General features: G+C 36.7%; 1 protein-coding gene across 1 annotated transcript; it reads right to left on the reverse strand.

The window, feature by feature from the left end:
* Positions 1–8,022: 8,022 nt before the first annotated feature.
* On the reverse strand, positions 8,023–10,362 carry LOC142180920 (uncharacterized). The gene is made up of 3 exons (XM_075253025.1): positions 9,733–10,362; positions 9,185–9,535; positions 8,023–9,087 (listed from the first exon to the last, which is right to left on the reverse strand). Exons 1-3 carry the CDS (start codon positions 10,360–10,362, stop codon positions 8,023–8,025), a joined length of 2,046 nt encoding a protein of 681 aa, XP_075109126.1.
* Positions 10,363–11,389: the final 1,027 nt, after the last annotated feature.

Genomic DNA, 11,389 nt, shown 5'->3' on the forward strand with positions numbered 1-11,389 from the left:
TTTAAATAATTGAATGACAGTTACAAAAGGAAAACAAGGAAACTAGTCAGTTTGGGGAAATAAAGAAAATCATAAATGCTTGAAAATAAACAATTAAATCCAAGTAAAGGGGAAAGGGGAAAGGGGAAAGGGGAAGGGTACACATGATAAAGCATGCTTAATACTAATTCACAAAAATAAGTTCGGTATAGTAAGAGCCTAAAATATCCCCAGCAGAGTCGCCATGTTGTCGCGCCCCATTTTTCCTCGCGGAGTCTGAGTTTCGACATTTATTGGGAACAACTCGTTTTTTTGGGAATTGGGTATTTGAAGAGTCACCACCTAACAGATTAAGGTGCATTAGGGAACCTAGAGCAATTAATTCATATAACTAGTTTGTATTACCAGAGATTAGGGTAAGGGCTCGAAATAACCTTAAGGGGAAGGTGTGAGGCACCCCTCGCGGTCCACCACGGTAGGTCCCGGCCGTACCCAGTTATGTGAATTAGTCATTTAACATGTAAGTAGTCTAAGCACACATTTGCAAATAAAGAAATTTTTAGGCAGTCTAAGCACACATATGTAAATAAAGGAAGTTTAGGCAGTCTAAGCACACATATGTAAGTAAAGGAAGTTTAGGCAGTCTAAGAACACATAAGTAAATAAAGGAAGGGGAGTCCTAAGTTGGTTAGCCTATAGGATCACATCTGTACAATACCCAGTAAGGCTTCCTCAAATAGAGGGGTTACACGTGGAATTAGCGCACATGTCATCATATCCTTTTACTACCTATTACCCTCCCCTTTGTGGTTATATAAGCGATTTTAATTAACAAACTCTAAGCGTGCTTTACTCTTCCCTTCCTTGTGGTCCTGGAGGTGTTTAGGACCTCCAATTTTAGGCAGTTCTAGACATTTTTAAGGTGTCTAAAGGGTAAAATCTAAGCGACAACAAAGAACATATAGGACTATCAAATAGAGAAACAGTTAATGGGGCTCATATTTACCACCACACAATAACAAATAAGTAGCACATCTTAAACAAAGATTTCAGGTAATTTCAGAGAAGTCCTAGAACAGGGTATCTAAATGAGCATTTAGAAACATAGAATACGCAGCATTGTTTTAAAGCGAGGTGATATAAACCTAATCAGTTTGCAAACTGATTTAAAAACCTGTTGAACCTGGGTAGTTTCACACATAAACAGAGCATAATTTCACAATTTTATAAGACCATTGAATTACCTAAGGCTTTCCTAGCCATGGGCCTATAATCCCCTATAAACACGCAACCGTAATTCTGGGGATTAGTTAAAACAACTTGAGTTTTATTAAATCCTATAGGCATGCTGGTCTAGGTGTTGATTGTTACCGGAGTTGATTTCAGGCGCATTTATACTAGAACATGATGTCTATGTGTTGGGGCTGTTTTTAAACCTCTTTATTGACATGATTCCAAGCAGATGCAAATACAGTCCTAAAGCAGGATTTCTAATGCACAGAGAGAGATGGTAATTTTATTAAGCGTGATTACAATAGTATCTTAATGACAGAATTTCCAGGTGATGAAAACTTATGCAGAATCATAAATGAAGTGATGAACTATAACATGTTTTCTAATATGCAAAGGCAGTTAACGTGAGTATCCTAAGGCAAGATTTCTAATGCAAATAACACAGACCTATGACATGTTTCTAATGCAAGTAACATAACATATAGACCTAAAGCATTATTCCTATTGCAGATAAGCACAACATAATCCTAAAGCATGATTTCTATTGCAAATTATCATAATATAAACCTAAAGCATGATTGCTACCCGGTTTCCCCACAAAAATCATATAGGAACCCTCCCATTTTTACTAATGACCCCAATATTTGTTTACAAGAAATATTACTACAGACCAATATTAAATGAATTACATAAATATAAACTATACTATAAGGAGCCTAAATCTGGCTCAAAATAAACCTACTAGTGCCAGGCCTTCAGAACAGTCTTAGATGTCAAGAATCTCATAGCCAGTAGTATGTCCTGGTGTGTCAAAGTTCCCTAAGTACCTCAGGGATCCCGAGCAGTGCACACAGCAAGACATTTCTTAAAATAGAGTGTAGTGTGGAAGGGCCAGCTCTGATGTGCCAGAGTTTAGAGGAATCCCAAGGATCCCTAAACAGTACACACATTAGAGGGAAGAACTTAAATATTTTAAGAGTAGAAGTGATAGTGCTTGACATAGTTTGGAAGAACTTAGTAAAACAGTGCTGAAATAAAACTTTCAGGAGTGAAAAAGGTTTTTAGGAATAGGCACAGTTTTAGAAAATACTAAGAGAGGAAAACAGTTTTGAAATCAGTTCTGAGAAGAGCAAGGATACAATCACACAAACTTAGAATGTTTAGAATCACAACTATTTAACAGACATTTTACACACAGAGGTGAAAAGGGTTGGGAACATATAGAGTTCATATCAGGGATACATGAAAGGGGGAGACATATAAACAACAAATGCACAGAACACTTAGGAGTCTATTGATTTAGAGACTTAACAAGTTAGCCATGATAATAGGCATTTAAAACATAGAGCAGGAATGAAGAAAAATCATGTTGAAAACAGGGGTGCATTGGACAGGATTAGCCATAAAATTAGGGTCAATCAAGTTCACGAGGAGGCTAAGTTGCTAGCATAATCACACCAATTTGAAGGGAGTAAACAAAGACTAATAAACATGCTGGCCAAGTATTAAAAAAATGTGAGACTTAGACATGTTGATTGCACACTTGAACAAGAGAGGACAGAATTTAGACTTGCTGAATAAAGTAGTAAACGGGAAGACAAATTGAACACATATCCAATTAAACTAGTGAAGGAATGGAACACATAGAGTTTGAGTTTCAGAATTGAACTAGGGACATACCAGTTAAAGAAGAAAAGTGCAGAATGTAAAGCAAGTATAGTTCCACTGTCTAGCCTTGGCTTTCAGCCGGCTAGACCAACAATTAGCATAAGTAGCAGAGAAAGAAGAGAGAATTTGAGTGAGTGTGTATGTGTATTCTGAACTTAGTTCGTGTGTTTTGAGAGGTAAAACAAGGGTTTATTTATAGCACTTAGGGAGTAGGACAAATAAGGTAAAATGATCAAAAATCAGTCAGTTAAGGGCAATCATAGGGTCACACAATCAATTAACATAAGGGAGTCTGGAATAAACCACCTAATTAGGGGTAATTGATTAACGATAACAACAAGGGAGCTTAATTAAGGCAAGAATCCCAATCATACCAAATAAAGGATCAGTAAAAGTCACAAAATTATGCGGACGAGTAGTTAAGGCAAGTGTGACCAATTAAAATTACAAATAAGGAAACAAACAAGATCTGTGCATACAAATTTAACAGGGAAAAAATAATAATCTGGAAACTTCAAAGAATACTGGTTTTACCAAAAGAATCACCAAAATTTCATAAATTAAACTAAGTAAGACTTCACAAAAATATAAAACTTAGCCGGGAAAGCAGGTTTGAACCTTAACAGAGATTAATTAGGGCAGAACCACAAAAATACTGGATTTAACAAGTAAAAATATTTAAGTCCAAAAGATAGAGTAAACTAATATGACTGGTATCATAGAAATACTCAAAATCGAAATAAAAATTGATGAAATCAGTATATCACATAGAATCAACTAGGTCTTGAACACTCCTGCAAAAATCAGTCGAGATGAAGAAGAAATAATTTACTAAAAATTAATAACTTAGAAAAATATTTGAAACAGTCTGGGATGAACCCTAGTTTAGGAAGAGCGATAAAAGTTGGAATAGTTAATTAACCAAGAAATATTTAAAGGAAAACACATAATAGCACTCGAATCACCCAGATCTATACAGATCTGAGAAGGATCAATAATAATGGACTAAGGTTTTTCAAAAAAGTAGTAGAGATGAGCGAATAGGTCAAGAACCCATAGATTCGTAACAAAATAAAGAGAAGTTCTTATTCACAGTCGAAAAAATGGCCTACGACAGGCTAATAAACGAAGTTTCAAACCAGAACTAGCTAGGTTCTTTGAGATCTTCTCAAGGATCCACGAAATCAAAGAGCCATGGCGTGTAGAGGGCCAGGCTGGTCGGAGAAGCCATGGAAGCCTCATAAGGTGGAGGTTTATGTCGGTGACGGTGCTTAGATTTAGGGTTAGGTCGAGATAGTTTGAGAGAAGAAGGAGATGATGATGACGGGTGAGGGAGAGAATGAGAGGGTTGGGGGAGGGGGGGTTAGGTCTAGGTTTAATTAAGTAATGGGGGTTGTGAACCGTTGATCAGAATGATCAACTGTCAGGATTAAATGGAGGTCTTGAGTCGGGCAAATGTGTATTTGGGCTTAAGGAATTGGGCCAACTTTAAAGGGGTTTTTGGGCTAGTTTTAAAAGGTTTTTGGGATGGTTTAAAAGGGGTTAGATCTAAAAATAAAGGGGCTACTTACTACATACCCAAGTAATTGAATAAAAATTATTTTATAAAATAATTAACGATAAAAAATAATTTTCATGCATAGAAGTATTTTAAAATAATTATTCGCTATTTTAAAAAATACAATGGACCATTTTCTGGTAAAATAATGCAATAATGTGTACATGGGCAATAATTGCAAAGCTATTGTAATTGTAACCAAAAAGTGTAAATTTGGCCATTTGTGAAAAAATTTGAACTTAATATGATTATAAATAGCAATATTAAGTCATGAAATGCTATAAAGTCATTTGTGATGCAATCTTTTAATTATTTATACAAATAAAATACTAGGATAAATTAATTTAAAAATGTAGAATTTATGGAAAATATCAATCGATGTTAATGTTTAGTATTGAAGGTATATATGCACTTAAAAAGTATTATAGGGAAAAATTGGGTATCAACAACGCCAAGACCATGACGCTGGCTATGCTAGGTGTATCGCGATTAGAGTGGAGGGGTACCTTAGATCACACTACTAGTAGGGTTATTTCATTTCTTAAAGCTCAGTGAATGGCTGATAGGGGTGTGACACGTATCTAGCTTATGTGAGAGATGTCAGTATTGATACACCTACAGCTGATCTTTTTAAAAATCCACTAGGCGAGCTGCCTAGGGCTAATTTTTATAAATATCTAAAATAAAGTAAAAACATAATGTCAATGTGGCTAAGAATTGTAAGTGGCTACCTAATGTACTTACATAATCCCTATTATCAATCTTGAGTAGTAGACTCAATATTGATATCACATATTGTACTATGGAATGGCTAAAAATAATGGCCATATTTCCAACTTCTGCTTGCGTGCATGTCATGTTGGCTATGTATTATGAAAATTCTAGGCCTTGTGATGATTGTAGCTGTTGATTGATCCTTGTCATTTGTTGAAAATCTGCAGCTAGTTAGAGCTTCCAAAAGTAATATCCATTTCTGAACTAACCATTGATTTGAACTCCTAGTAACTGAGTTGTTTTGCTTCCAAATTTCACAGATGTTCTTTGTGTTTGAAATCTAGTTGTTCCCTATCTTGTATTAATTGTTTGTCATAGTGGAAGTACCTATTATGTAACTCCTTGTTGTCCCATTGTCATAGTCCATATAAGCCTCTGAAGTACACACTCTCGACCATAGATACCTGGGAATTATGTTGGACTTGGTCTGCTATGACCAAAATTGCAGTTTGAACTCTGCCCATGTATGTGAACTTCCTTCAGGATAATCTTGCTTGCGTATCAGTAATGTTGTATGTATATAGCATTTGTATGTTTGCCATCCTGTGATTCTTGTGTAGTCCCTTTGGTCACATAGGCGTACCCATCTAAAGTTAGAGTGTGACTGTGTCTGGTATCCTGTTGTATCCATGTTATCTTGTATTCTGCAATCTGTTGTTGAACATGTTACATTCCTTATCAATAAGGTGCCTTGATCATGAAAAACATGCCAAAGCTCCTCAATAAGCACATAGTAGCCCAACTTTTTATTGTGTAAATCCCATGCCATGCTTATGCCCATCCTTGCTTCCCTCCCATTGGAATGAGTACATAGTACTAATACCACCAAATGAGAGTTATTCAAAAGCTGAGGCATGACCACAGTAGCGTTCCTTGCAAAAAAAGAAAACTAGGTTAGCAATAAACAAATTCACCATACTCTCCTCCACATGGATTTAAGTATGATGAGTGTGTGGCATTCCAGAATTTCCCCTGCTCCTGCTACTCTTTTCCTCCTCCTCTCCTAGGTTCTTGCAACCTTTACTCTGATGTATGGGCATTGTAATTTATCGCTATTCACAATTTTTCTCCCTTTGACATCCAGATCTCCAAATCCAGTACACTCCATTGGGCCAATATCCAAAGCATAATTGGCTAAATGATCTGCTAGCCGGTTTCCTTCCCTCACTATATGAGATATCCTCAAGTTGCATCTTTCAATCAGCTCCCTTATTTCCTCCACATATACTACAACAGACCATGGTACATTCCATTCCCCTGTTAGTACATTCTTGACTAGCATTGAATCAGTGTGCAAGTCAATAAGAATGTAATCATGCTCAACATAGTACCTTAAGGCTTCTAGAATAACTTTCACCTCAACTTCTGTATTTGCACCCTCCTCTATTTCTCTACCACATGCATAGACTACATTCCCCTCTTCATTACTCAACATATAGCCTATGGAGCTCTTACCTGGATTACCCCTAGATGCTTCATCAGTATTGACCTTTATCCATCCTTGCTCAGGTAACTCCCATAACACATTAGTATATTTCAACTTGGGTGTGTATTGTTCCAGTAATTCCAGCAAATCAGGCCATTTATGTGGTACATTTTTCAAGCTTGGTTTTCTGAATTTGACTAGGTATTGAAGTGTGGTTGATACCTGGTATATAAATCTATTACCTGAGACTGCATCTCCATATTTGTATGAATTTCTTCTCTTCCATAATTCCCAAACTATTATCGATGGCAATGCCTGTAGTACTGGTTGTATCCTTGGGATCACCTGGGCAGTCCAACACTTCACCACAGCTTGATGAAATGTGAGTCCATCAATATTAATACCTGTAGCTGATAAGAAATATTTCCACACCTTCCTAGCAATATAGGATTTGAAAAACAAATGTGCCAAGGTTTCTTCTTGTGGTAGAATACAACACCAACATCTAGAAGCCATAAGGTATCCCAATCTTCTGAAAAAATCATCTAGAGGTATTTTGTTCTTCCAAACCTTCCACATGAAGAAAGACACTTTAAATGGTAACCCTTTCACCCATATCATCTTGTAAGCTTTGCAAGTTTCCCTCCTTCTCTTGATATAATCCCAAGCTGAACTCACAGTAAACTCACCCCTTATTTCCAACATCCAAAAAGGTTTGTCCAGTACCATATTTCACCTGGTGGTTTGATGTTCTGCAATATATGATTGGCCAGATCCTCAGGTAATAGTTCCCTTAGTTTCTGCTCATTCTAGTTCCTCCCATTCAATACTTCATTTACATTTTGAACTGACTCATCACAGAAGAAGTCTAGTGGTGTTATGAAATAAAGAGCCCTCAAACCAATCCAATTCTCAAACCAAAATAATGCAGATCCCATTTTAGGCTGCCACAGAATTTGATGCTCAATACTATCTCTGCATTCTAACATTTTCCTCCAAATATGAGAGCCGTTTCTTCTCTATGGAACAACAATGGCATTTAGTTTCTTACAGTATTTTTGGCTCATAAATGAACTCCACAATGATGGTTTGGTTATGAAGTTCCACCACAACTTACAAAATAATGCCTTAGAGACATCATGTAAAGATCTAAAACCAATCCCTCCTTCTTCTTATGGCAAGCATAATGTATCCCAAGAAGCCCAACGCCTACTACCGCCTTCAATTGAACTACTCCAGTTAAATCTTGCCATGAGTTTGTGCAATTTATTGATAACAAAAGCTAGTGCATTAACTGCTGACAATAAGTGAATAGGCATACTCTGATTAACATGAGAAATCAACACAACCCTGCCTCCTATAGACAACATTTCCCCCCTCAAGACTATAGTTTATCCAGCACCTTGTTTAATAGACCATTATAATATTCCATCTTCCTCATAGCATAGAAAATAGGGCATTCCAAATATGTAAATGGGAACTCTTGCCTCCTGATCCCAGACACTCTTTCAACCTTGCTAAACACTGTTTCATTGGTAAGATGATGCATATAGACTATAGATTTTGCTTTGTTAATCAACTGACTTGAAGCTGCTTCATAAGCTGACAAAACTTGCATTATTAGTTGCAAGGAAGTTTCATCTGAAGAAGAAAAGATAATGGTGTCATATGCGTATGCCAAGTGATTAATCTTAGGACTCCATTTAGGTAGGCCAAAGCCACAGAAATACAGATTATTATGCAAGGCATTCAATCCTCTTGATAGTGCTTCTGCTGCCAGTATGAACAAAGTAGGAGATACGGGATCTCCCTGTTTCACTCCTCTAGTGGACTTGAAAAAACCATGTGGTTGGCCATTTATCAAGACAGAATACCAATTATTAGAGACCAAACCAAACACCCAACCAATGAATCTTTCAGAAAAGCCCATTTTCCTCAGAATTTTGGTTAGAAACAGCCATGAAAGTCTATAGGCCTTCATCATATCCAGCTTAATTACTACATTTGGTCCTGCCTTAGTCCTTAACCTTATATCAGTGATTATCTCTTGTGTCAATAGAACATTTTCTACAATACTTCTGCCCTTCACAAAGCCAGCTTGCTCATCAGATATAAGATTACGTAAGAGCCCAGCTAATCTTTCATGAATAACCCTTGAAAATACTTTGTTGATAAAATTACTAAGGCTAATAGGCCTCATGTCTGAAAATGTGATCACCTCTTTCTTCTTAGGTAGTAATACTAGGTTTGTATGAGTGATAAATCTAGGAAGATCTTGTCCATTGAAAAAGGCCTTCACCATATCCATTACATCCTCTCCAACTATATCCCAGCAACTATGAAAAAAACAGCCATTAAATCCATCAGAACCCCCAGCACTATCACCATTCAAGCCATACATAGCCTGTTTGACCTCTTCTGCAGTAGGTTGTCTCAGCAGTTCTTGATTCTGTTCCATATCCACCATATGTGGTACATGTTCAATGATATCAAATGCAGTAGGAACCACTTCTTCATGAAACTGTTTTTGAAAAAAATTGTACTACCTCATTAGCCATTTCTTCCTTATCTTCTATCCAAACACCAGCTGTGTTTTGGATTCTCTTAAGTTGTAGCCTCTTTCTCCTCCCATTCACATGTACATGAAATAATTTCGTATTTCTATCTCCATCATTGAACCATTGCATTCTAGCTTTCTGCTTCCAAAACTTTTCCTCCAATGCCAGATATTTGACTAATTCTGCCTGCACCTTCTGCAATCTTTCTCTATTTTGTATTGTAGGATTAATTTCAAACTGAGCTTCATAAACTCTAACTACCTCTTCCAAGCTAGCTATCTTCTGAAAAATATCACCAAAAGTAGCCCTGCTCCATGTTGATAGAGCCTTCTTCAGTTTCTTGTGTTTGTAATTAAACAATATGAAAGGATTTGCATATAAATTTGCTTTCCAGTTCTCCTATTCCACTGCCTTAAATGATTCATGTTCTGTCCAAAACTTTAAAAATCTGAAGCTCTTCTTTATAAGAACAGAAACTGAATCAAATGAATCAAGAGACGACAATGATCTGAACCAATTTTGGGCAGATGAGTGACCTCCATTCCTGGCCATAATTGTTGAGCTTCAAAGTTAGCAAAAACTATATCCAGTCTTTTAAAAATATAATCTTTTTCTACACGACCATTCGACCAAGTATATATACTCCCTTTAAAACCAAGATCTGAAAAGTTACAAGTAGTCATACAATGCTTGAAGTCATCAACTTCATTTAAAGGAACTGGAAGCCCTCCAAACTTCTCTTCTTCATCCCAAATCACATTAAAATCACCTCCAACCAACCATGGGATAGTCATGTCTTGAGCTAAATAATATAGTGAATCCCATAACTCAATTCTGTCTATGTGATCACACTTAGCATAGACTAATGTGATCATAAATTCCTTCTGCTCCTCTGTATCAAATAACCTCAATATTAACTGTCGTACTGAATTAATCTCCATAGTTACATCATACTTTCCATCAATAAATACCCAAATCTTATTATAGATGTTGACAAAGGCTTGTTCAAAATCAATCTGCCTCCTATAGCCATCCAGTTTTCTTGATTGCTGCATTGGTTCCATCAGCCCTATGAAATCAAATTGGTATTTTCTATGCATTGTTATAAGCCTTTCAAAGGCTCCTTGTGTATTAACAGATCTAATGTTCCATAATAGAGCATTCATCTCTATTTGATGGATTTAGAGTGAGTCCTCCTTGTTTGGACCCCATCTGGTTGAATTCTAGGAATCTCCTTCTTTTTTACCTCTACCAACTGATTTGCCCTTATCCATAAACCTAGGGGATATATCTCATTGTCTAGCAACATTTCTGAAGATTTGACAAATGGATTCTGTATCTAAATCCCCTATTTGTCCTGTTGTATCATCTTCCATATCCTTCTGCTGATCATTAGGAATAATCTGATTGTTGGTTGGCTTTGGTATAATGCTTTTGTCTGTAGCAACTGTGTTCCCTTGTTCTGCATTCATAGTACTGACCATTTGATCATTCTTTTGTACATCAATGGCAGCTACTTCATTCTCTTTTTCTATGTCTCCAATCTTTTCTGCATTTTGTTCCTCCTCCCCCTCACCAGTATCACCAGGATCAATTGGCTCCTCAACATCTGATGTAGGATCAGTAGTGCCATCAGTGATGGGAGTAGGGTTGGAGCTATTATCTATCTGTTGCAATTTAAAACTTGATCCAACAATCTCCATTAAAGTGTGAGTTGTTTCTGTAGTTTTTTCTCCTATCTGACCCTCCCCCTTGTTAGTATTCCCATTAACACTAATTTCTTCTCCTTGTTCCTCTCCTACAGGTACAACTTCCTCTTTATATCCTCAGATAAATCCCCTTCATCTAGATCCTCTTCTGTCTGATTGCTCCATAGTCTACCACCAGTCCAATTGACCTTTTGTTTCATCAATTCTTGGTCAGCTTGTTCTTCTGGATCAATTTCCTGAGATGGTATCTCTTGGCAAGACTAATTCGTAATAACATTGTTGACAGCAAAAGTTCTACTAACCCATTGAGTTGAAGATTCCTTTCCTTGTTCATTACTCTTCTCCCTGTATGTACTGCATCTTTTGTACCATTATTCGCCTTCCTTATCTTTTTTTCATTTGATTTAGGATCAAAAGCAGGTGCTTCTACATTAAGTGACCTCCCAAATACCTGTGAAGTAGGATTTGGACTTGAGACATTGTT

The sequence above is a fragment of the Nicotiana tabacum genome, chromosome 5, assembly GCF_000715075.1.
Source record: "Nicotiana tabacum cultivar K326 chromosome 5, ASM71507v2, whole genome shotgun sequence".
Taxonomy (NCBI): domain Eukaryota; kingdom Viridiplantae; phylum Streptophyta; class Magnoliopsida; order Solanales; family Solanaceae; genus Nicotiana; species Nicotiana tabacum.